The sequence below is a fragment of the Gossypium raimondii genome, chromosome 2 (genome assembly GCF_025698545.1).
Source record: "Gossypium raimondii isolate GPD5lz chromosome 2, ASM2569854v1, whole genome shotgun sequence".
NCBI classification, from domain to species: Eukaryota; Viridiplantae; Streptophyta; class Magnoliopsida; order Malvales; family Malvaceae; genus Gossypium; species Gossypium raimondii.
In genome coordinates this window covers 42586022-42613397 of record NC_068566.1, presented here as the reverse complement: position 1 = coordinate 42613397, position 27376 = coordinate 42586022, and the positions used below count along the sequence as shown (strand labels likewise).

General features: G+C 33.6%; 2 protein-coding genes, 1 long non-coding RNA gene and 2 pseudogenes across 3 annotated transcripts; 4 read left to right on the top strand and 1 right to left on the bottom strand.

The window, feature by feature from the left end:
* Window positions 1-14283: 14283 nt before the first annotated feature.
* LOC105789885 (chitinase 2) lies at window positions 14284-15654 on the top strand. Its single transcript, XM_052623066.1, has 2 exons — window positions 14284-14344; window positions 14809-15654. The coding sequence occupies exons 1-2, from the start codon at window positions 14284-14286 to the stop codon at window positions 15630-15632; spliced, it is 885 nt and encodes a 294-aa protein (XP_052479026.1). The 3' UTR covers window positions 15633-15654.
* A 970-nt stretch (window positions 15655-16624) lies between these two features.
* On the top strand, window positions 16625-17719 carry LOC105788906 (chitinase 2-like; annotated as a pseudogene).
* On the top strand, window positions 17678-19509 carry LOC105788907 (uncharacterized). Its single transcript, XM_012615987.2, has 6 exons — window positions 17678-17822; window positions 17938-18230; window positions 18428-18468; window positions 18572-18677; window positions 18769-18824; window positions 18933-19509. The coding sequence occupies exons 1-6, from the start codon at window positions 17747-17749 to the stop codon at window positions 18988-18990; spliced, it is 630 nt and encodes a 209-aa protein (XP_012471441.1). The 5' UTR covers window positions 17678-17746; the 3' UTR covers window positions 18991-19509.
* A 124-nt stretch (window positions 19510-19633) lies between these two features.
* Window positions 19634-20513, bottom strand: LOC128039248 (uncharacterized). Its single transcript, XR_008193745.1, has 2 exons — window positions 20196-20513; window positions 19634-19924 (listed from the first exon to the last, which is right to left on the bottom strand). It is a non-coding gene; the product is annotated as an uncharacterized LOC128039248 (long non-coding RNA).
* Window positions 20514-21791: 1278 nt separating this feature from the next.
* LOC105789708 (chitinase 2-like) overlaps window positions 21792-27376 on the top strand; it is a 74846-nt pseudogene continuing 69261 nt past the window's right edge.

The following is a 27376-nucleotide window of genomic DNA, read 5'->3' as shown; positions in this document are numbered from 1 at the left end:
GTTCTGCTAAATTTGATCATTTATTCGGTTTTCACATTGTTATTTTATTTTCAATTCATCAAAAAATATATCTCATCATACAATATATAATTCATGAAATTAACATGTAATCATTAAATTTCAACCATATAAACTTAATATTTTATTACCTTTCTACACTCGTTTCCTATGCATATCACACAAGAGATAAACATATCATTCGACCATAGTCGCAAGCTAGTGTATTTAAACATAACTCTTTTTGGAACTAACCACATGATAAACCATTTCACTAGAGATTACATAATTTAATCCTTACCACCCTTTTTTTTTATGATCACAAGCATATTTCCAATTAGGCACATACCATTTCAATGCATAACTTATAAATTTAATGTGGCATAATTCAACCACTACTTGGCCAAAGCCTAAGCATGTACACCAAATATGTTGGCTAAATACACATATAGCATAAGCATTATAAGCATGGATGAGCACAACATTTATTCATGTATCACGCTTATCAACATGTGTTAATTCATAAACCATTCATGACATTACTTCATGTCAAATCATATACCGAATTTACCATACATACATACTATGAAACTTTATTTTCACACATGAGCTTAGACCATGATCAATAATGCACAATTATAAGCATCATTTCTATTTCATCGTTTATCAATTATAATCAAGCATATGACCAATTATACACAAATCATTCATATATTTTCCCAATTTTCCTCCTTCTCTCCATTCCACATCCTTAATGTGTATAACACATTTAAACAACATTTTCCAAACTATCACTGTTTTCCTGTATGTAAATTCAAGTTGTCTATCTGCGTCAAAGTCACTAATTTATTTATATATCGAGTTACAGAGCTCCAAATTAAGATCCGTTAATTTTCCTTGAAACTAAATTCAAGTATATTTTTACCATAAAATTTTTAGAATTTTTAGTTTAGCCAAATAGTACATTTTATTCTTTAAAGTTTCCCCTATTTCACTGCTCGACAATTCTGACCTCTCTTCACCAAAAAGTAATTATCTTATTGTACAAATTTCAGATATTGTTTCCATTTTTTTATCTTAAAAATAGATTTATTGAGGATTCTAAAAATATAGACTTTATCCCATAATTATTTTTTGAACAATTTTTGGCAATTTTCCAAAGTCAGAATAGATGATTCCGAACTCATTCTCACTCTGTCTAACTAAACTTCAAATATCTCAAAATATATAACTCTTTTACTTGCTCTGTTTCTTTTATGTGAAAATAAACTCATTCAGCTTCAATTTCATATATTATTTAGCCTGTAATTAAATTTCCACCATTTTTGGTGAATTTTCAAAGTCACCCAGTTGTTGCTATCTAAACTGTTTTGTTGCTAAATGTACTATTTCATAATTTCACTTTTTCTCATTTTTCTTTTTATCGATCAAGGTCAATTTCTCGTCTTTCTTGATTTATAACAATACATTTAACTTATTTAACACTCACATTATTCAATTTAGTTCAAAAATCACTATTTGGAAAAATTACATTTTCGCTCCTAAACTTTTCATTAATTCCTATTTCATCCCTAGGCTCGAAAAATGAAATTCATGGAATTCAATCCCCTTTTCAAGCCTAAACGAAATTCATATGTATTTATAACAGTTCATAGATTTCACAAAAATCAGAATTTTTCCTTTGAATTTCACAAGTTTATCATTTAGTTCCTAAATCTCAATTTCACCCAAAATCACTTCGTAAAAGTTGTTTATTTGCTAACAACCTTTCATTTTCTACCATAAATTTTCAATTTTCAGCATGTTCATCCATGAAACAATTTCCATACCTTGATAACTTTTCAAATAAATCCTCAAAATAAAAAGAACATGTTATCTCGATATCAAAAATATAAAATTATTAAAAACGAGACATGATTACTTACCAATTTATGCCAAGAAAGTCTCTTCTCTCTCTCCTAGGGTTTCCATATAAATTTTGGGGAAGAAGATGATAGAAAAAGATGATATGTCCATGTAATTAATTACCATCTTTTAATTTCCTAAATTTCAATTTAGTCCTTTTCTTTTCTCAAATTCCACGGATGATTCATCGATAAAAATATAACATCTTTTTATTGATAGTCTATTTACCATATAAGGACCTCTAGTTTTGAATTTCATAACTATTTAACCCTTCTAGCTTCTAGAATTCAATTTCTACATTTTATACAAATAGGTCATTTCCTTAATTAATCACTAAATCAATAAAATTTTCATATCAGTATTTTCATGCAACCTTCCTATCATAATGCAACCCATGTCATAATTTTAAAATAATTTTTTCCTCGTCGGATTTGTGGTCTCGAAACTACTGTTCTGACTAGACCCAAAAATCGGGTTGTTATAGATTTTGCTCTACAAATTAGTGCATTGGAGGAGTTCTTAAGGAATCCTCACTTGAGTAAAGGCTGACATAGGCAAGTTTGGGCGAACGGATCGCCAAAGGTTGCACGGATCGCAAGACAAAAGTGTAAAAATTAGAGTAATTCTCTGTATTTCTATGTCTACTATAGAACATATTACACCTTTATATATACAAACTATTTCTCTAATCTAGGAAACTCTAAGTTAGGAAAGATACTAATATTAGGAGATATGATCCTTTAAAATAAGGGATTGTAATAAAAAGAATATTTTCAAAATCCTTTAACTGAAGGGATGGCATATATTTCTATAATTCCTACACTCTCCCTCAAGTTGGAGGATATACATTGTATAATCCTAGCTTGAATAGGAATTTATTGAAAATAGGCTTTGTCAAAGCCTTAGTAAGAATTTCTGCAATTTGTCCTTCTGAAGGAATGTATGAAAGAGTGCCTGTCTTTTTGTTGACTTGGTCAGCAATAAAATGCCTATCAATCTCAACATACTTTGTTCGGTCATGTTGAACTGGGTTCTTGGCATTTGAATTACAGATTGATTAGCACACAAAACTTCAAAGTGATCCTCCTAATTAGCGCCAAGTTCTTTTAATAATTTAAGTAGCCAAATTCCTTCACATATTCCTAAAGCTAGTGCTCTAAATTCAGCTTTAACATTACTTCTTGAAACGGCAGATTGTTTTTTACTTCTCCATGTTGTAAGGTTACCCCAAACAAAAGTACAGTAGCCACTAGCGGATCTTCTTTCAGTGAGATCTCTGGCCCAACTAGAGTCTGTAGAAATCTTAACAGTTCTGTCTTGTGTCTTCTTAAATATTAAGCCGTGTCCTGGAGTTTTCTTCAAGTACTTGAGAATTCTATTTGCTGCTGCCATATGCTCTTCAGTAAGATTAGTCATGTGTTGACTTATCACATTTACAGGAAAGGCTATATTTGGCCTCGTCAATGATAAGTAAATTAGTTTCCTAACTAATCTTTGAAATTCCTCTATGTCTACTAAAGACCCATCTTCTTTGTTAAATCTCAAGTTTGCCTCCATTGGTGTATCAGCTGTCTTACAACCAAGAAAACCAGTTTCTTTGAGTAAATCAAGTACATACTTTCTTTGATTGATCACAAATCCTTCTTTTGATCTTGCCACCTCTATTCCTAGGAAATACCTTAGCTTTCCCAAGTCCTTGGTTTCGAATTCTCTGTTTAACAACTTCTTCAAATTGCTAATCTCTTCCTCATCATCTCCAGAAAGAATTATGTCATCCACGTACACAATTAGGATAGCTTTCTTATTTGTAGAAGTTACCTTGATGAAAAGTGTATGATCAGTAAGGTACTGCTGGTAGCCATTTTTTAGAATGACTTTAGTGAACCTCTTGAACCAAGCTCTGGGTGATTGGTTGAGCTTGCAAACCTTGTTGCTACCTTCAATAGACTTTAAGCCAGGTGGCAATTTTATATAGACTTCTTCCTCTAGCTTGTTATTAAGAAATACATTTTTACATCAAGTTGGTGTAATTGTCAATCACAATTAACAGCCAAACTTAGGAGTACTCGAACAGTGTTAAGCTTTGCCACAGGTGCAAAAGTTTCTGTGAAATCTATCTCATATGTTTGCGTAAAGCCTCTAGCCACTAGTCTAGCTTTGTATCGTTGGATACTTCCATTGGAGTTATACTTTACAGTAAAGATCTATTTACAGCTAATAGCCTTTTTTCCTTGAGGAAGGTCTGTAACGGTCCAAGTGGCATTTTTCTCTAGTGCACAAATTTCCTCTTCAATAGCCCTTCTCCATTTTATAACCTTTAGAGCTTCAGCTATGCTTGTGGGAACCTGTTCTTTATCCAAGGTTGCTGTAAATACTTGAAAAGAAGGCATCAATAAATTATAACCAGTAAATTTTTCAATAGGATGCTTGGTGCACTGTCTAACCCCTTTTCTAATAGCAACAGGGAAGTCATCTAGAATAGTAGACTCACTGATTTCTTCTTCCATTTCGGCAACTGGACTGAAATCTAATTCTCGACAAGAATTAGATTGCAAAATAGTCTCAGAGATATGTTTTCTTTTTCTTGTGTAGACATGATGCTGTTTGGGTGGTGTTGTTTTTTGAAGCCTTTCAGTGGGAGTAGGTGTATTTTCAGAAAGGGTGTTTAAAGTAGGTGTAAGTGAATTAGTGATAGGTATTACAGAAGAATCAATGGGAGGTATTATAGAAGAATCAATGAGAGTAGTCACGGGTGGCAAATCTGCAGGTAAAGGCGAAAATAGTGGCGATTCTGAAGGTTGAGAATGAAGATTAGAGGGAGATACCTGATGTGGCTGAAAATCACTCTATGGCTCCCCCTGAATTTCAGCCGGAGTGAAATAGGGATCCTGCTCATAAAATGTTATATCCATAGTGGTAAAAAGCCGTTTAGAAAGAGGATGAAAGCATTTATAACCTTTCTTAAGTGAAGAATACCCAACCAGTACACATTTTAAAGACTTAAGGTCTAACTTGGACTTATTAGGAGCCATATTTTGGATAAAAACAGTGCAACCTAAAATTTTAAGTGGCAGAATAGAGGAGATAGGCTTAAAATAGGGAAAGTGCTAAAAATATAGATTAAGGTGTTTGAAATTTTAAAACCTTACTAGGCATTCGATTGATTAAATACGTGGCAGTTAATAAGGCTTCCCCCCGCAAATATTTGAGAACATTAATTGTAAACACAAGAGAGCAAGTGACTTCAAGGAGGTGCCTATTTTTCCTTTCGGCAATGCCATTTTGCTGTGGGGTTCCAACACAAAAACTAAGCTGAACTATACCCTTTTCCTTGAAAAAATCACCCAAAGACCTAGCAAAAAATTCACTGCCATTATCAGATTTAAAGAGCTGGATTTTAGACCCAAATTGAGTGAGAACCATGTTATAAAATTTCACAAAAACACCAGTAGTTTTAGATTTATCTTTCAGCAAATAAGTTTAAGTTATCCTACTGTGATCATCAATGAAAGTGATAAAACACTAACAATTATCAGCATTCTTCACCTAAGAAGGACCCCAAATATCATTATGAATCAAAGCAAAAGGGTGAGAAGGCTTGTATGGAGAAGGAAAATAAGATGATTTAGTATGTTTGGCAAGAGAGAAAACTTTGCAAGAAAAAAAATTTGGCCTTTTATTAATGAATAGAGCAGGAAACAATTTTGCAAGGTATCAAAAACTAGGATGGCCTAAATGAAAGTGCCATAACATAACAGTATCAACTTTTTTTTAAAGCAGTGAATGATTTGGAGATCTCAGTATTAGGAGAGGAAGGGAGGATGTAGAGGCCATTCTGCAAGTTGGCCTTACCAATCATCTTCTTCAAGTTCAGTGCCTGCAAAGTATGATTAAGATTATTAAAAATTGTGGAACAGTGCAAGTCTTTGGAAATTTTACTTACAAAAATGAGATTGCAAACCAGATTTGGTACAAAGAGAACATTTTTAAGTGCAATTTGTTCATTGAGAACAACAGTGCCATGTCCTTCTATTTTTCATAAGGAACCATCAGCCATTTTAACAGCTTTACCAAAGGTTTGGAATAAAGTACGAAACAAGGCCTTGTTACTAGTCATATGATCCGTAGCACTAGAATCGAGGATCCAATTAGGAGTCAACTGGGAGGAGAAAAATGCTATAGAAGAAAGGTTACCTTTTGGTTTTTTCATGACCAGATTACCCTCACAAGACCCCTGAAACTTTCCAAATAGTTTTTGAAGTTTAGCAATCTGCTCTTTGGTGAAGCTAGTGACAGATGTGGCAGCGACAAGGCTTGATTTATTATTTCGAGAGTTCTTGGAGTTCCAGTCTTGAAGCTTACCATGAAGCTTCCAACACTTCTCATTGGAGTGACTAGGCTTTTTGCAATGATCACACCAAGGTCTCCCCCGTTTGGAAGAGGGAGATGAGTGATGTGTTAGTAAGGCAGATTCTTCAGGAGTGGAATATGGTTCATCAAGTAGCATCACACACCTTCGGCTTTCTTCTTTCTTGACCATAGAGAAGGCCTCTTGAAGGGAGGGAAGAGGAGAAATAGCCAGGACCCTGCCACGAACCTCATCTAGGTCCTTGTTTAAACTTTATAGAAATTGAAAAAGCCTTCGCTGAGTGACAATTTACTGATAAAGAGCAGCATCTCTTGGATTAGGACAATCATGCTGTGCATACAAATCTAATTGCTGCCAAAAAGCGGTAAGGGTATTGTAGTAGAGAGTAATGAGCATGGTTCATTTCTTAAGGGTGGCTGCCTGATTTTCAACATGGTACAATTAGGCAATGTTATTAGTGCTAGAGTAGGTTTCTCGGACTGCACTCCAGATGCCAGCTTCTGTGGTGTAAAGAAGAAAGTTTCTGTTTATACTCGGGGTCATAAAATTAAGAAGCCAAGTCATAACCTAACCATTGTCACGCATCCACTTTGTAAAACCAGTGTCAGGCACAATAGGATTTTTGATTTCATCAGTAACATAGCCTAATCTTTCTTTGTCCAAGAGAAAAATCTTAACCGATTGGGACCATTCTAGAAAACTGTTTCCATTCAATCGATGACAGGTGATAGTCAAACCAGACGAATCTGATTGAGCATCAGAACCAGAAAAATTTTCTGGATTTGAAGTAATCTCCGGAGTAGAAGAAGGAGATGTAGAAGAAGAAGTCTCGGACATGGTCTAGGTTAGAAAGAAACCGTAACCTACTCTGATACCATGTAGAAATTAGAGTAATTCTCTGTATTTCTATGTCTACTATAGAACATATTACACCTTTATATATACAAACTATTTCTCTAATCTAGGAAACTCTAAGTTAGGAAAGATACTAATATTAAGAGATATGATCCCTTAAAATAAGGGATTGTAATAAAAAAAATATTTTCAGAATCCCTTAACTGAAGGATGGCATATATTTCTATAATTCCTACAAAAAGATTTAGCCCTGTGACATTAGGGCCTCCCTTTTGGGCTTGACGCATCATTAGCCCCAAGGTTGCTTGTAATAGGTGGCCCAACATGTGGAAAATCCATTTCGCCAGGTTCCAAGGCTCGATTACTAGTGAAAAAATTTCTAGTTGCTACCCCTATGCTACCTGCTAAGTGCAAATTAAGCCTAGGTGCCTTACCCATCTCAGCCCCTTTTGAATTAGCAACCAAATTAGCGACCCATACCTATAACCTATCCAAATTTCCATGACCCAACTTGACCACTCTCCTCTCTACCTTTTTCGATTGAACACCCTCGACCCCTTTCCTTTTTTAATAGCTTCATTTTCAATCAATTTAAGGAAATCCCCCCTTTTTGAACTAAATTCCCAAAAAATCATCCTTTAAATATTTTCTTTCCCCTTTTTCATTAACACCCGAGAATACCGCATTGCATTTAGACTCTTTTTCAACACTTACCAGAATTTTAACTGCCGATTTACGAGATTCTTTTGGATTTTGGCGAGGACGCCTCTCAACCACTATCCAAGGGACAAACTCAATCGCGTCCTCCGCCGAAACACCAACTGTCGAGTTTGCCTCCTTCAATCCCTCACCAACTTCGGCTACCTCTTTGTCACCGCACGAAAATGAGCATAGCTCCTTAACATGGTTGTATTGCCCACATGAGAAACAAAAGACAATAAGGACTCATACTCAATCCTCTATAATTTACCATTAATCATAATCTAAGAGATTAAGAGCTTATCTAAATTTAAGAGTATTACCGTCTAGGCGAACTGTCCCCTCAACCTATTGTCAGTATTGAAATCTAGTTTTGCGACCTTCCCTATCAATCCGCCAATCTTTTTAAGAACCTTTTTGTTATACAGATAACAAAGAAGTCCTGAGAGTCAAATCCATGCCATAAAAATCGTCGGGAAAGGCTAGAGTGGGTTGAAATCCAGTGTCCATGGCTGGACCGTAAGATATTGGCCGAAAACAATCCAGGGTCTCTAGGTAAGAACTTTTTCAAAATCTTATTTGCTTTGAAATTTAACCAAAAAAAAAAAAACACATTCTCCACATCCATAAGTTGAAAGGGTTTTGATGGCCACCACAGAGTCGAAATTCTATTTTGAATTTCACCCCAAAAGTTTAATCACAACCGTGGTTTTCATGTCCTTCAAAAGGTAATTTTAAACTCGATCTGAGAAAGCAATCACGAGAATTCCATTTACTGAGGATCTGGGGAAGTCACCTTCTACAAAGTAAAAAAATTCCCCCATCGGCTTCCCTTGTTTCCTACGAGGATTCGACTGAGTTTTTCAGAAGCAAATCTTTCCATGACACAGTAGAGGCTGGCATCACGTCTACTGGCATTTCTACAGTATCTACTCCGTTATCCTTAAACTGGACTTTTTTGGTATTACGACCATCTGTCGGACAGGCACCGTCGTCTTCAATGATACCAGAAGTTGACATCGGAAAGCAAGTTTATCTAAAAAAGCTATTCTCTAACAATTGCTTAATTCAAACCAGTTTTGTTTTCCATCTAGACATTGATATTTGGTTTTCAACAATTTTAATTAATGTTTAAGGTCTAGTTTTAGAGTAATGCTTGTACTTTGATTCTCATGCTTTTATAATCAAATGAATTTCGGTCTGTGATCGAAAGAGATATTTTAAAATATTCAATTTCGGTTAATTTGATCCAGCTGAGATTAATTAACCCACTAACCCGCTTAATCGATTAAACATATCCGCCTGTTGTTTTAGTAATATATTACATATTCAATACTAAGTCACTTTAGTTATAGTTTATCTAATACTTACCATTTTAATAAGTTGCTGTCTCCTTAATCAGCCATTAATTTAATTGTAAAATTATAAAATTATTTTTATTAAATTATAATTAATATTATTATGATGACACATGTATTTTTATATTATTTTTATCATTTTAAATAAAAATAAAAATCAAAATCAAAATCAAAATCAAACACATATTAACAATATTAAAATACAAATTTATTATTCTTCACCTATATTTATTATTATATAAATTTTAAAAGAAAACATTTTAAACATAATTTTTTTAATCTGCGATAAATCTAATATATATATAATTGTTTTGTTATTTTAGTATGTTGTTTTGGGATGATATAAGAAATCATGCATTGAAAAGGGTGAAAATCTAAATTAACCATAGTTAATGGTTTGGTTAATTAATTCACTTAAACGTTGGTTTGATTAACAATTAAAGGTTTTAAAATTTAGATAACTCGATTTATAAAATTTGAGTTTGATTAATGAGAATATCTTTAACTTAATTGACATCAATGTTATCATTTAAATTGACATCAATATTATTGTAGAATGAAATTGTAAAGCTAATGTAATATCTTCCTATGAATATAACTACTTTTAAGGGTTTGGAGATTTAACGAACATAGTTTTCGAAGTGTATAAAAAAATCCATGTTTAATATTTGTATCAAGTACATATACAGACATTGATGAGAAAATTAGGACAGTTCTAAATATATGAAAAAAACTTGGAAAAATTGAATATATTCATATTAAACGCATACTCTATAAAAAAATTCACACGATGATCATACACGTGGCATAGTTTGAGATGATGATGATGTAGAAGTAGGGAAATGCAGAAACAAGGGATATTGTTGTTACCTGTCATTGTTTGAGGGTGAAGCAGCTGTTTACTTGGAACATACTCTATGTATTTTGCTGCGTATGCTTTACTTCACTTCTTTATACACTAATACCCCCCTTTCTTTTCTTTCTTACATTTTGCATTTTGAAACAGAACATGATTCTTTCCTCTTTCCACTCTAAATTCTAATACAATAATGCCTTTTTCTGCAAAAGTTGTGTTTTCAGATGCTCTTGTTCCTTAGTATGAAACACCACGGTACTAAAAATATAAAATCTTATTATTTAGGTCTAATTTTGGTTTTAGTCCATCTGCTATTTTAATATTTATGATTTAATTCATTTACTTTAATTTCATCGTTTTTATCTTTTTTTTTTTGGTATTGAGTGAAGGTACAAATTAATTTGGAGGAGAAGGAATTACATCAAAAGGGGTTGAATTTTGATCATTGGGTGCCAATAAGGGGGCTTACGTTGTTAGTATGCCCCTCTATTTCTATAATGCGATTAGTTCAAATTGAAAATATTATTAGATGTTACCATTAGTCATGAAGTTGAAATTTTCTTTTTGTTATTTAATTACATAATCAAGTAACGCGAAAAATCAATCATGTACTATTGATAATGAATTTACATGCAATTTGAATGTTTAAGAATGTTTTTTGAAAAACTTTTAGGTCTTCATTTTAATGACAACAATTCTCTCTAATATTATTAACTTGTATATGTTAATAACATAATAAAATGGAGATTAAATTATACTAAATTAAACAGCAACTAAATTCTAAATTTCACCGTAATTCCTTTTACTAACCTTAATTAACATAAGATTTTCAATTAAAAACTCCTTTCCCACACTCTATAAAATTGCCAAAACAACCTTTTTTTTTCCCTCTATTTTTATTAATTAAACTTTGGTTGAAAGATAAGATTAAAATCTTAAAACTTTGAGATGAGTTTGTGTAAAGGTTACATTTATACAAGTGTTTGCAAAAAAATGACATGAGGTTGTCTCAACCATGACTTTACATTTATGCAACAAATAAAAGAAAAGTTGAAAAGAAACAAGGATGAAAATGCCAAGGAAAAAAATCAAGGAGTCTGATCTCCAATGAAAGTATAAATTTTTAGTTGCCTGGTAAGGGAAAAGGCAATATATGGTCCCATGGTAAAGTTTAAGAAATCATCCAAGTCCACAGCTTTTTGGCCAGCACAGCTAGTTTAATCATGGCAGCCCATGTTCAAAGATCCTTTGGCACCATCAGTCCTCCTCAAGAATATCAATTTTGTTTTGGTAAAGAAAAGAAATGTATTATTCACAAATGCGGATGAAAAGATTGAAAAAAATAATTTGAATTGATTCATTTTAAATGGGAGAATTTTTTTAGTAGCGGAGATGAGATAATTTTTTGTCGGAATAGGTATCTATTTCTATAGTTCTTTTTTGGGTTTAAATTAGGTATTTATAGTATACAATAATGACTAATTTCCTCGTAGTGTTCATCTCTAAAGAGGTAAACGGTTGGTCATGAAATGTGTTCTATTCTCATGAGTAGATATCGAACTCTCAACCACATGATTAAAGATAGGTGAGAAACGGTAACGGAGCTTAGTAGAGACTCATGGGGCATGACTTACCCTAAAATGGTAAAATTTTAATTTAGGCCCTTTATAATTTCTAAAATTTTAAATTAGTAATAGTAAAATTACATTTTAGCCCCCTAAAATAATAATAAAAACCTTTTAAAAACTATAAAAAGATAGTCTATTAAAATGATAAAATTATATTTTTACTATCATAAAAATGTATAATTTAATTCCGCCTCCTTCAAGAAAATTTTTTGACTTCGCTACTAATGAGTAACTACCATGTCACATCTCATGATTTCTTTTCAAAGGTTGATATATAACAATTTTGGTATGTACTTGACTTACGCGAATATTGTAATTACTATTTTAACTTTTAAAAGGATGAAAATGCAATTTATATGTTATATGATAAACATTAAAATATGTAGATGAGATATTCATATATTATTCTTCCATTCTATATATTAAATGTACATTTGAATTATTAGGAATAGCTGATAAATATCAAATGAGGTAGCGAGGCAATTATGAATATATCCTACATAGTTTTAACATTGACGACAAAGAGTGGCAAGGATGAGAGTAGAGCATGTAAAAATTTTAACTATTATTCAGTGGTCTAAAATTAAAATAATTTTATTTTGTATATTTTTGTATGATTAATATTTTAATGATCCGATTATCATATTTTATATTCTGTTTATATATATCATGAATGTCAATCTTAACATAAATTTAAAATTTTAACTATTTGTTTTATGTAAAATTTCAATTTAGTCCTTGTAATTTAAGATTTAAAAAGTCAATCTTTTATTTTTCAATTTAAAATCCTAATATAATCATTATTATTATGGGTAGTTTTCATCAAAATTTGTCAACTTAATATGTTTATTTTTGTCAATCATTTGGCATGTCATATGAAAATAGCTTAATGGATATGTCAAGTTGACAAATTTTGATAGAAAATACTAACAATGTTAATGAATAGATTGAGTTTTCAAATAAAAAAAGGGACTTATTTTTTATCCTTTAAATATAGGGATTAAATCTCAAATTTTGTCAAAGTATAAAGACTAACAATAATTTTAACCATTAAAATATAAAGGTTAAAACCGTAATTTAACCGCTTTTGTATAAGATATATGAGATCAATATTTGGATTTTACTAGTTCGAACTATTGGTATTATCTGAGTGGTCTTGGATTAAGCTAACTAAACTATAGTCTTATTAATTGCCACATGGATTGCCTAAGCTAGATTATTAATAAACAAATAGAAAATTAATTTGGAAATTGAAATACATGAGACAAATAATGTTAAAAAAAAAACTTTTGTTTTTGACATGTTCTTCTTTAGCTTAATTTTGAGTTGCATGGATAAGGTAGAATAATAATTTCTAGTCAGTTTAAATAATTAAATCCTGTTGTTGTTTCTTTTGATGTTGTCAAAGACAACATTTTATCTGTCTTGTTAATGTTACTTTCAGACTATTTTGGGTAACAGATAAACATGCTGCCGGCAATGGAATACAACTAGTAATAGTGCGCCAAGCTTCTTGGAACATCAGATTCTAAAGATTCTTATTTTGGTATTCCAACCGACCCAAAATTTTTAATTAAAATTTATTTGAATTAAAGTAAATTTTAATTAACTTGGAAATTCACACATCATGATAGTTGTAATTGTAAAATATTATTTAAATAAAAATAAAAAATACCAAACTTGAGAGAAAAATCCCATTATAATGAAATAAGTTGTAATATCACCGTGTTAGAAAGCCTTATTAGGTCAATCACCATGCAAAAGAATTTTGATTCATCAAGATGATCTCGTTGAAGTATTGCATGGCTTCAAACCTGTGGACCATACATGATCTATGTATGACTTTCTGCGTCTCACAAGGACTATGTAAATTACTTTTTATGACCCTTATATGACCTCAAAAAGGGAGACTCTTGTTCTCAACACAAAAAATACAGAATACCTATTCTTTTTCTTTTAGAAGATCATTTACGATTCTTGACCTTCGATCAAACGGCCATCAACAGTCAAATTAATATTTGATCAGCAACACAACTCTTATAACAAGTACATAATTATACTTTTAGCCATCAACAACCGATATAAAAATAAAACCTTTATGAGGTGATCTTAAAGTTCAAAATTACAACCAACTTCTTTAACTATTCTAAAAAAAAAAAAAATCTATTATTAAAATATAGAATTCAACTATAGTTAATTATTTAAATAACTCTAATTCTACAATTTAAATTTGAGCTTACCTATTTATTCAAGTTGAATTCAAGAAATTTGAATAACGTGAACTACTAAATTTAAAAATTAAAAATTTAATTGATTTTTTGAAATAAAATTGGATTTTACTCCTTTTTCTTAGTATCTAACTGCATATTGATGTGTCACATATCTTCAACCACATCGAACAATTCAAACAAGAATTCATTAGGTATCCAATGTCCAGAAATTGTTGTAAAAAAACACAAAATCTTTTGTTTGTGTTATAAAAACTAGGTGTGTGTGGCGGCTGTTAGAAGCTTAATTTAATGGCGGTTAAAACTATGGTATTTCATACTATAACATGAAGTGCAAAATGTTTAAACTAAATAACTTATACTGCAAAAAGCAAAAAAAGTTCGGAAAATGGAGTTCTATAGGATCCTTTCAGCTGCCTTGTTGTCTCTGCTGTTTCTTACATGCAATGGTGATTGATTTTTCTAGGAATAATTTCATTATAGTGTTAATTACACTAGATGTCTCCAAACTCTGGTTTTGGTTTTAAATTAGTGCCAAATTTCAATATGTTTTAATTGAGTATTCAAAGCATCAATATTCTATCAATCGAAATAATCTTTCAACTTAGTTGTCAATTTAAGCATTTAATGCTAGTTAAACACATTAGACCCAATTTGGCTATACAAGCATGCACGCGTTTTAAATATACTCCATATAAGATTTGAGCTGGTGTTAAACGCTCAATCTAATGGCTAGTATGATGGAAGAACCTGGTTGATACTTTGAGTACTCAATTAGAACATTTTGAAGTTTAATGACCAATTTAGAATCTTAACCATAATATGAGGATGTCTTGTGCAATTAACCCTTTTTATTATACATAGTAAATAAAATGTAAGCTAAAACTCTCTTGTTTCAACTGTTTTCTTGTAGCTTCTAATTCCAAGTTATTCCGGGAGTATATCGGTGCGGAATCCAACTCGATGAAGCTCTCCGACGTGCCTATAAACTCGAAAGTCGAATTTCACTTCATTCTGGCCTTTGCAATTGACTATACCAATGACAATCATCCATCACCTACAAATGGGAAGTTCAATGTATTTTGGGAAACCAACCACTTGGGTCCAGGCCAAATTGGCTCATTTAAAGGTAGCAACTCAAATGTGAAAATTGCTGTTAGCTTAGGGGGTGATAGTGTAGGTAGTGGCAAAGCCTTTTTTGCACCTAAATCAAAGACATCTTGGGTTCAAAATGGTGTTTCTTCACTTACTTATATGATCAATAAGTACCATATCGACGGCATCGATATCGACTACGAACACTTCAAGGCCAGCCCTGAAATGTTTGCAGAGTGTATTGGACAGCTTATAACAATCCTGAAAAAAAGTGGGACTATTTCATTTGCTTCAATTGCTCCCTATGAAGAGATTAATAGCCACTACTTAGCTTTGTGGAGGAAATATGGGCACGTGATTGACTATGTAAATTTCCAGTTTTATGCCTATGATAAGCTCAGTGTTTCCCATTTTATAAGTAACTTCAAAAAGCAAGCCTCTAATTATGAGGGAGGCCAATTGTTGGCCAGCTTTGAGAGCGGTGGCGGTGGCGGCCTAAAACCGGCTAATGGTTTTTTCGAAGCCTGTAATGAGTTGAAAGATCAAGGAAAGCTCGGTGGCATCTTTATATGGTGTGCTGAGGAATCGAAAAACAAGGGGTTTCAATATGAGAAGAAATCTCAAGATCTACTTGCTGCATGATGGACGTTAACACAGGGTCTAATTACTACCGTTTTTAATGTAATAATCATGGGAAATTCTGTTTTCCAGAGCATTGTTTAAGGTAATTTTCATGCAGTGATTAACATGATAACTTGAAAGCAATTAGTATTTCAGGGCAGCAGCTGTTATCTCTTGATATTTATTTTATGGTACCTTCACCATATCCATTGCTGCACAAAAATCTTATGTTGTCCCCAATTGAATATAAAGTCCAGGTTGACCGTATCCAATTCTTAAAAAGAAAAAATTTATGTAGTCCCCCATTTTTCATAAAAGCTCAGGTTGATAGAGTTGTTACCGTCAAAGGGTTCGGCCACTCATCCAAGCCTGGCCCATATTTAAAACGGAATTAATTTTTTATTCAAAATTCATTTTTCGAATTTAATATTTTTGTTAGAATTCTCCTAAACAACAGGTAAGATTTTGAGCTTGAGTAGATAATCGGCCCTCGAACAGTCCTACTTGAATGAGATATGGAGGTTCCACATGTATTGTATTTAACAACCCATATGAGCTAAAACCTACCCAAAGGAAGACGTACCCTATTTATACGCTAGGAGTAGGACCAGAACTATATTGAATTTGATATCTCATTGTTCATACTTAATATTCATGTGACAAATGACATTGACAACAAAGGCCTTTAACACATTAGTTGCAGATATTACTTCCTCACCCTCAATCACCAAAAATATCTTCTTTGACTGGTAAAAACTAGAAGAGATGTAAGGTTGACGAGTCAAAAATGAAAGTTTAGCCATTTGGTTAGAAAATTATAAGAGTTTAAGGATTTTTATGATTTTTTTTTCTTTCCATAATGTTCTCCAGCTGATATTTCTCCAGTCAATGCAGATTACTGTGGTCCAAACCATTTTGCAATTGGACCTTTTTGTTTGATCAGAATTCTCTGATCCTTAGTCTTCATATTGGTATTGTTTGAAAATTAAAAGGTTAAAGAAAACTTGGCTACTATATATGTATGTGTATATATATATACATATATCTGCATAAAATTTTCTCTCAATAGCAGCAATGGAATTTCACAGGCTTCTTTTCACTTTTTTCATTTTTCAAGCTCTAATTATCTCCCAGATATCAATCCTATGTACCGCAAACTCAAAGCTTTTTAGGAGCTGAGTTCAAAGATGTGAAGTTTTCTGATGTCCCCATTAACCCAAATGTTGATTTTCATTTCATTCTCTCCTTTGCCATAGACTATGACACCTCAACTTCTCCTTCACCCACCAATGGAAAATTCAATGTGTTCTGGGACTCCACCAATCTCAGCCCCTCCCATGTTTCTTCCATCAAATCTAAGCATCCAAATGTTAAAGTTGCAATAAGCCTAGGAGGTTACACTGTGGGCAGTCAATTTGCTTACTTCAAGCCTTCCACAGTCAGATCCTGGGTCGCTAATGCTGTTACTTCACTTACAAGCATCATAAAGAAATACAATCTGGATGGAATCGATATTGACTACGAACACTTCCAAGCTGACCCTCAAACGTTTGCAGAGTCCATAGGGTTGCTCATAAAGACCCTCAAGAGGAATAAGGTAATCTCCTTTGCTTCTATAGCTCCATATGCTGATAATGAAGTTCAGAGACAGTACTTGGCCTTGTGGAACAAACATGGGGACATCATTGATTATGTGAACTTCCAATTCTATGCATATGATAAAGGAACCACCATTCCACAGTTCTTAAGTTATTTCAACAACCAAAGCTCCAATTACAATGGTGGTAAGGTGTTGGTGAGCTTCCAAAGTGATGTGAGACGTGGGTTAACTCCAGAGGATGGGTTTTTTGATGCCTGCAATATGCTTAAGAGTCAGCAACGGCTTCATGGTATCTTTGTATGGAGTGCAGATGACTCCAAAGCAGATGGTTTTATATATGAGAAGCAATCCCAGGAAATATTAGACTAACTAGTTTATGCTGCCCTATGGGAAAGATGTAATGAGTTAATGTAGTTTAGGTACCAAAATATATATAATTATATATATGTCATGTAGTTTATATAAAATTTTAGCTGCCGTTTGACAGTTATAACAGAAAAAGAAACTATCTTATCTGCTTTCATTTCCTTTATATATGAAAATAAAACCCTTGCAATTGAATTACCTCACAATCAAGAATTTTATATCCATTTTCACAAGTTCCATAGCAGGTAACAACTCTCACAATCAAGAATCTTATATCCGTTTTCTTGTTGCTTTTTCTTCTTCTCCATTTCCTTATCCCTCTCAAGCCTCAGCTTTGGGTGTTTTGTTTCTTGGACTCAGCTCAAACAATCAAACGTACATCATTTCCGCGACTTCTTTCTTCGGTTCTAATGGCAGAGCCGGAGCTGAAGCTGAAGCCGGACTCGGAGCCGGAGCCGGACTCGAAGTCAGACTCAGAGTCGGAGCCGAAGCCGGACTCGGAGTCGGAGCCGAAGCCGGACTCAGAGTCAGAGCCGAAGCCGGAGGTGGATCCTCCAAACAACGTTAGATTTGACATGAATGATGGAAAGCGTATCTTCATGTGCCGTCGTTGCAGAAACCACCTTGCCACCTGGGAGAACTGCAGTCATTATGTATGAAAAACTTACCTTTCTTTGGAAATGAATATATTATATCAAAATCTGATTTCTTGTATGAATATATGTATATTACCTTTATAAGTAGTCATCTTTAACTTGAAATTGAGGTGCAAAATTCTTACTTATCATGCAACATTACGTGCTCTTGCCCACTTACTGACAAACTTGCTTACTTTGAATCAAATTCTTAGATAGGTGGTGGGAAGCAGCCTGGATATCTTTGCTACCCCGTGTAAGCTACTTTCTCACTGACCAACACCAAACTATATTCATTCCATTATGTAATAAAGTACAATAACTACAATCTAACCTTTGTGCTTGTTTGATATTTACAGTGTCAATGTGAAGACCGATCATGTATCGTCTGTTTGGTTTCTTTATAAATTTCCGGTGGTGAATGTCCATTGCAATGGATGCGACACACACCTTGGAGAGAAATTTGTAAGTTCTTCACATGTTATTTTCTGGTATGGCTTCATACTTTATATAAAATTAACAAATATGGTTTCTTTCTTGCGCTTACTATCTGCAGTTTGCACTTAGTAGCCCTTACTTTGAACAAATGCACGGAAGTATTTTGCTTCATCCGTAAGTTTTGTTTTTTCCTTTTCCCTTGAAATACTGAATCATATTACGAAATAAAGCTACTGCAACGAAATTAGAAGGTTGATATTTGAATGAAAATGGGGGTTGCAGGGACCGGATACTGCTTTGGGATGGAACAAAGGAGTATCATCCACCCTGGGAGAACTGAATCTCTCAGGTCAATGTTCACTCAGAATGCAATTTCTACTAGGAAGACAACTGCTGCTGCTTTTCCTTTTCCTTTTTAGTTTACAACTTTCTAAGGGTTCTCTGAATATTGTCATCAAAATACTGTAAAATCTGAGATTGGTTATATGATTGCTGTTGGGTTTGGTAGTTTGCATGGGATTGTGCAGATAAAACAAGGATTTTATAGCCAAAGCCAACAATTTGTGAAGGCAAACTAATTCAAGTGAGCATCTTTGATGTGCTCTTGAACGTGGTTGATATTTGCTAGCATACCCCTGCAACAAGAAAGAGTAACAACAGTTAAAGAAATATATACATATTTGACGTTTGCATTTACCCAGCTTCATTTATATTACTGGTATTTTGTGATACATCTCCAAGGCCGAAATAGAAGCCTACTTGTTATGATTAAGGGTGGGTTTGGATGGGCGATTGGGTAGGTACGGTACGTTTAGTTTACGTTTTGTCTCACGCTACAGTATCGCTACAGTATCTAATCTCACCGCCACCGCTGTTTTTACACTAACCGCAAGTAAATGCACCGTCCATTCAAACTCACCCTAAATATCCCAGATTCATAATTGTAACAGGTAAATTTTGCCCGACCCACTAAACAAAAATAATAACAAAATAAATAGAACTAAATAAATAAGAGTCCAAAGTCCAATTACAATAATTGCCTAAATATAAAAAATTAAAGCCCAAAATATAGCCTGATACAAAACCTTAAAACTTAATTATAGGCCCACAACCAAAATTATCTCTTAGTAAAACTAAAAAACCCTAATCCCATTTGTGCCGCTGCCCTTGGCCATGTTAGCGCTCCTCGTCCGGAAGCCTGATGCTCCTTGGCCACCATTTCACCAAAATGGCCAGCGCAGGCCTCTTTTCTCGCCGTTGACCATGCACCAATACTTGCAAAAAGGACGAAGAAAAGACAGAAACAACAAAGAGATAGCATCAAAGAAACAGTAGCGAAACATAAATAATAAACAATGTAAATATTATGGCTATAAAAGCCATGAAAATCAATGTATTTTAAGAACACGCAATCAGATATAAAAAAAAAAAGAGAAAAGAAATAGAAAAATAAGATTTCGAAAAGAACAGAAAGGTAGTGTTTTAATTTTTTCGTTTAAAAAGATATAATAAATACATAAAAAAAAGGAGAGGAAGGGTTCTCACATGCCGTTCCACCTTCCGCCGCAGTCAAGGACCACCTCCGACACCCCGAATATCTCAGAACCCATTACGGTCCCGACGAGGGTCTGATGAACGCAGCGAGGCTGAAGGTTTTCCTTCGCGTTTTTTTTTTTTTTGTTTTTCTTTTATTTCAAAAAATATTCTATTTAGATATGGGTTTAAATTTTTTTTTTAGAAAAGGGACTACAAGCAATTTTTATTTTTCAGCCACAGCGGAGGCTCGTCGGTGCCGGGGTCAGATGTGGGAAAAACCGAGAGAAAAAGGGAGAGCTCTCGATGTTTTTTTTTTAAAAACGCAGACGTAATAAATTTCTTTTAAGGATTTTTTGGCTTATATAGGCAAGGCAAAACGACGTCGTTTTGGCTAGTGTTCATAAGTCCTAAAATGACATCGTTTTGATATGACCCAATTGCCGACTTAAGACCTGACCCGAACCGTGCAGGATTCGCACGTTTTTGACATGGGGGTCTAATTGTTCCATGGTCCTTTCGCTTTTACAGTTGGTTTCAATTAGGTCCTATTTTATTCTTTTTATTTTTTAAATTTGACCACTTTATTTTATTTTATTTTTATTTTGGTCATTGGGCCATTTATGGGAAATAGACATCCAAAACGATGTCGTTTTGAAGCCAACCCGGAGACCCGACCCGATCCGTCCTAGGATCCGTGTGTTTTTGCGGTTATTTACGACCCTGGTGCTTCTGCTCTTGGACTCTTTTTCAATTTGGTCCTAATTCTTTTACTTTCTTTCTTTTTAGATCGTACCGTTTAATTTTATTTCATTTTCAATTAGTCCCTCGATTTGCCAAAGGAACGGTGCGATTAGTAGGATTTGGGATATTTTCCCAGTTAGTCCCTCCTCCTTTCCGCGCATTTCACTTTGGTCCTTTATTTTGTTTTATTATTTAATTTATTTATTTTATTATGATTTACACTTGTAATTTTATTTAAATTTCGATTCACTCCCTTATTTATTTATAATTGCAACTTCAGCCTTTCATGCATTTTTTTTATTTTACTATTATTTACTTACTTACTTATTTATTTATTTATTATCGCCTTACTTTTTATTTGAAAATTTATGTTGTTCATATTTGTACATTTTTCGCTCATTTGTACTCATATTATTTATATTTACGTTCGTTATTAAGCATCTTTCATTTTTATTTTTTTACTTATTTTAAATTTCCTCATTATTATTATTATTATGTGATTATTAATATTAATTATAATTATGTTATTATTATTACAGTATTCCTTATTTACTTATTATTTATCATTCTACTCACATATCTATTTTAAATTATTTCATTATCACTATAATCAACATTAGGTTTAAACATTTATTCATTTGTATATTATGCCCGAATAAGCTAAATGCACATCACCTTAAGTGTTACGTTCGTGTTTTTTACACGATGCATAAAAAAGGAAAATTTTTAAACCGAGGCAATGTTCATTAGTTTTGGAATTAGAAGGGTCGTGTTCCTAACTCACGAGATATGACTTCTTTCTAAAACCAAAATAATCAAATACCCATTTCAAAAATATAAAAACGAGATTCAAGTAACGATCAAATGACGTTTATTCTTAATTTCGAGGATTTAAGGCATTGTGTCCTAACTTACGAGACATGATCCTTCCTTTTCGATTAACTTGAAATAAGCCATTTTTATGAAAATTAATTTAGTAATGCCTTAATACAAAAAGGGATCGTGTTTTAAACTCCCTTCAAATTTTCAATTCTCGACACTAAGACATCAAGTAATCAACTAGGTACCAATTTTGGGAGTCACGAGGGTGCTAATCCTTCCTCATGCGTAACCGACTCTAGAATCCATTTTCTAAATTTTGTAGACCAAAAATCATTGTTTTAATAAATCAAACCCTTTATTAAAACGATCAAATTACGAGGTGATCCGATCACACCTCATAAAAAGGATTGGTGCCAACTCTCATTTTTTATTTTTTAAAATAAAAGTCGATTTCAAAAAGATTTTGACAATAATTATGGCAACGGCAAACAAACTCTTTCTTTATGACCTCTCCCTCCCTTCAAACATTTGTATTCTGCATTCTAATGCCTACATAATAGCCTTTTTTACGATACTAGTTCTTCTACTCAAAGCCTACAACATCACAGCAGCAATGAAGTTTCCCTTTTCATTTTCCATGGTTTCTTCCCTTGCCATATGTCAGCCCAAGCAGCTCCCGTGAATTCGGACCTTTTCTGAGAATACATAGGAGCTGAATTCAACAACACCGATGTTCCCATTAATTCAAACATTGAATTCCACTTCATACCCTCATTTCCCTTCATAATTATTAGCTATTTTCACTCAAAAACTTGTCCACTTACTGGCCAACTTTCTTTGAATCAAATTTTCAGGTAGGTGGGACGGTGCCTGTATTAGTCTGCCGGAATCCCTAAGATACTTTCTCATTCAAGAGCATTAATTCTATTATGTAATAAAGAAGAATAAATTACAATTTAACCTTTGTGGTTGATTGATATTTATAGTGTCAATGTGAGGAATGATCCTTTAACGTCTTATCGGTATGGCAACAGACACCTTGGCGAGCATAAGGTAAGTTCTTTACATTTTTCTTATTGTGTGCCCATATACCTTTAATAAAATTAACATATATATATATATATATATATTCACCTTGCGTTTACTGTTTTCAGTTTGCAACGGATGGAAATTATTTACTTAATCCGTAAATTCTATTTTCCCCTTCAAATGCTGAATCTTATCCAAAATAAAAGCTGCTATAATCAAAATAGAATATTGGGTTTTGAATGAAAATGGCTGTGGTTGCAGGGACGAGTTGATGTATTGGGATGGAAGTCCGTTGCAGCCTGCGCCCACCGAAACTGGCACTGCTTTTTGAATAATCATCAAAATATTGTATATGTGACATTGATAGTATAATTGCAGTTGGATTTTATAGCCAAAACCAATAATTTGTGCATCGAAACTAATTCAACTCAGCATATTTTGATGTGCTCTAAAACACAATTGATATTTCTTTAGCATATATGTTGCGAGATGGCAAATTATGCATTGGCGAGCACATATGGCAAACAACACAAATGATGAATAGTCCAAGTGTAAAGTCACATGGTCGATTGTCCATATGCGAAAGGGCATGAGGAAAGTTATTACACGACAGGTTTGGAGGATTGTCTAAGCACATTGGTGAATTGTCTAAATGCAAGTATATTTGTGGACAGTCAAAGTGTGAGCTATCCACCGATAAGGTGAACTGTAGGATGAAGTGCTAGCTGGCTTCTTAGAGCAAAAAATTGATGTTTTTGGTTTAATCTTTTGTTTAGTTCTTTTGTTAAGATACTTAGTTAGGAACAAACTAAGTTGATAATGACTAGATGCGTTTAGATGCTGATTTCCATAATCAGTTTGTGTACAAGTTAAGTTTTCTTATATTCAAGATGTTAGTAGGATTAGTTGAGCTCTTGGAAAGTCAAATGATATATATTGTAATCTTTTGAAATGAAAAAGGAGAGTGTTACAGATCAATTCATCTTGCTAGTTCTTTGTCTCATTTTTTGCTTTTTTTCTTAGTCTCAAAAAACCAATAATTAGTATCGAGAGCCAATTGATCATTGAGGGACATTGTTTCTGCTAGTATGCCTTCATCTAGCTTCTCACCACCTCCACCTCTTTATTTCACCGATGAAATTTAACACATTTGGATGGTAAAAATGAAGACTTATCTTCAAGACTTTGACCTATGGAAGGTTGTGAATACTAGTATAGAGCCACCAACTTTGAGAGTAAATCCCACCATTGCTCAAATGAGACAACATAATGAAGAATGTGTAAAGAAGCATAAGCAATGTCTTGCCTACAAAATAGTGTGTCAGAAGTCATTTTTACAAGAAGTATGACTTGTGATACTCTTAAACAAGCTTGAGATAAGCTGAAGGAGGAATTTTAGGGTTTGAAAAAGACCAGGCAGCAACAACTAATCAATCTCAGAAGATACTTCGAAAACCTTAAGATTAATGAGACTAAGACAGTAAAGCAATACTTAAGCAGAATCATAGCAGTGGTCAACCAAATCAGGCTGCTAAAGGACCAATTTAGTGACAGCAGAGTTGTGGAGAAGATGATAACCACACTTCCTGAGAGATATGAATAAAAAAAATATTCTCTCTTATGGACTTAAGGAATTTGTCAACCACCTCACTTTCAGAACTGAACAATACCTTATATGCTTAAGAGCAGAGAATAGCATCAAGGCAAGAGGAGCATTTTGAGGGAGCCTTTCAAGCTAAAAGTAGCTTGGCCATGCCATGTTGAAAATGTGTGCAAGAATAGAGGGCAATTACAACAGTAACCATAGAAGCAATATGCTTAGGCACAAACAGTTGAAGTGGATCAAAAAGATTTAATGTTCACTGCCTCATGTCCTACAACCAGCGGAGATGGAAAGCACTGACTTGTTGACAGTGGTTGTACAAGTCATATGACCTCAGATGTAAGTATCTTCAAGAGAATTGATAAAATTTCAACTCCAAGATCAAAGTTGGAAATGGCCAGTACATTAAAGAAGTAGGGAAGTGAGATGTTTTGATAAACATTTCATCAGGTACAAAACTTGCCTCAGATGTTCTTTTAGTTCTTGATATAGATCAAAATTTGCTAAGTGTCAGTCAATTGCTCGATGAGGGATATTCTGTGGTGTTCAAGAATAATAGATGCTTGATTTTTGATCCTAGTGGTTGTGAACTTATATTAGTGACTATGTTTGATAGAAGCTTTGTTGTAAATTGGAATCTGACAACTTCTGTATCCTATGTTAGTTCGCCAGATGAAACAAAATTGTGACATAGGAGAGTGGGACATCTTGATTGTAGATCCTTAAGTCAAATGTCTAGGGACAAGTTGGTTGAAAATTTGTCAAAAATGAAAAATCATGAGGATGTTTGTGAAGTTTGTCATATAGGAAAGCAATTTAAACTTCCTTTTCCAACCAATAAAAAGCTTGGAGAGCCAATGAAAAATTACACTTAGTGCATAGTAATATCTGTGGACCTATGAAGACAAGTTTGCTAAATGATAGTAAGTATTTTGTCTTGTTCATTGATGATTGTACAATGTTCTGTTGGGTATACTTTACGAAGCATAAGTCTGAAGTGGCTGATATCTTTCTCAAATTTAAAGTTATGGCTTAAAATCAGACCGATTGTAAGCTTAAAAGGATCAAGTTAGATAATGGGACAAAATACACTTCAAAAATGTTTCAGGTGTTTTGTGAATAGGCTGGAATTCACCATTAGCTTAGCAATGTGTACACTCCACAACAAAATAGAGTGTGTGAGAGGAAAAATAGAACTATGATGAACATGAATCGATGCATGTTGTTTGAGAGTAAGCTGTCAATTTTTTTTGGGCAGAAGTAGTAAACATTGTAGTTTACTTGCTAAATAGAATGTCAACTAAAGCCGTTGAAGGGAAAATTCCATTTGAGTCTTGGTTTGGGTTCAAACCTTCGGTTTCTCACCTAAAAGTGTTTGGTTGCACCTGTTTTGTTCATGTACAAGTGGAGAAAAGAAACAAGCTCGATAGAAGATCATAGCTTGAGATTTTTTTAGGATACAACAATGTCAAGAAGGGTTATAGAGTTTATGACCTTTCTCCGAGAAACTTATTGTAAGCAGAGATGTAAAATTTGATGAAGGAGGAATTTGGAAATGAGATGCAACTGAAAATGAGATACCCGAACAGGGAGAACTTGAATTGGATCCATATTGCATTAAAAATCAAACTGGAAATGTTGCATTTGATGATCCAATAAGGGGGTCCATGCCAATTACTGAAATCTATCAAAGGTATAATATAGCAGTGTTAGAACCAGTTACATTTGAAGAAAAAAAAAAGGAAGTTGAATAGAGAGATGCTATGAAGAAAGAGATTTTTATGATCAACAAAAATGAGACATGGGAGATGGTAGAGACTAGTTCATAAGAAAGTCATTAGGGTCAAATGGGTGTTCAGAACCAAAATGAAAACTGATGGTTCTATCAACAAGTTTAAGGCTAGATAGGTTTTTAAGGGGTATAATTAAAAATTTGGTGTGAATTTTACTAAGACCTTTTCCCCTGTAGCAAGGTTAGATACCATAAGGCTGCTACTAAACTTACAGCTCAAAAGAGTTGGAGAATACATCAAATGGATGTGAAATTAACTTTTTTGAATGGTTATCTGAAGGAAAAGATTTATGTAGATCAACCTTAAGGGTTTGTTGTACCAGGATGTAAGCCAAAGGTATACAAACTAAAGAAGACAATGTATGCCCTAAAGCAAGCCCCAAAGGCATGGTATGAGCGGGTTGATAATCATCTGTCAAATTTGGTATTTCAGAGAAGTATCCATGAGCCTACACTGTATGTGAAGAGAGATGTGAATGAAACACTTTTTATAGTATCTTTGCTTGTTCATGTTATGCTTGTGATTGGAAGCAATAATGAGCTGGTTGATGACTTTAAAATGCAGATGCAAGTAGTGTTTGAAATATTAGATTTGGGAGAAATGAAATTCTTTCAGCCTGCCAATACTCCAATTGCTCAAGGAGAGAATTTCGTAAGCAATGAAAATGTTGAAAGAGTGGATGAGACAAGCTATTGAATCTTGGTTGGATGCTTGCTTTACTTGATTGCATCTAGGCTAGATATAATGTTTGCTGTAAGCTTTTTGTCGAGGTACATGCATTACAGCAATATAATTCATTACAAAGCTGTCAAAAGAGTTTTGATGTATGTAAATGGAACATTGAACTACGAAGTGAATTTTATGAAGTCTGAAAAGCTTAAGCTACTTGGCTACTCAAACAATGATTGGGCAGGATCTACTGAGGACATGAATAGTGCCTCTGGTTATTTCTTCACTCTAAGGTCAAGTATTTTTTGTTGGAGCTCAAGGAAGCAACAATCAGTAGCACAATCCACAGCTAAAGTAGAGTATGTTGCAGTCGTTCCAGTTATCAACTAGGCCATTTGGCTAAGAAACTTGTTGAATGACTTGAACATAAACCAAGAGGAAGGAAAAAAGATCAAGTGTGACAATCAGTCTGTTGTTGCAATTGCAAAGAGTCCAGTATTCCATGGGAAAATGAAACACTTCAAAATTAAGTA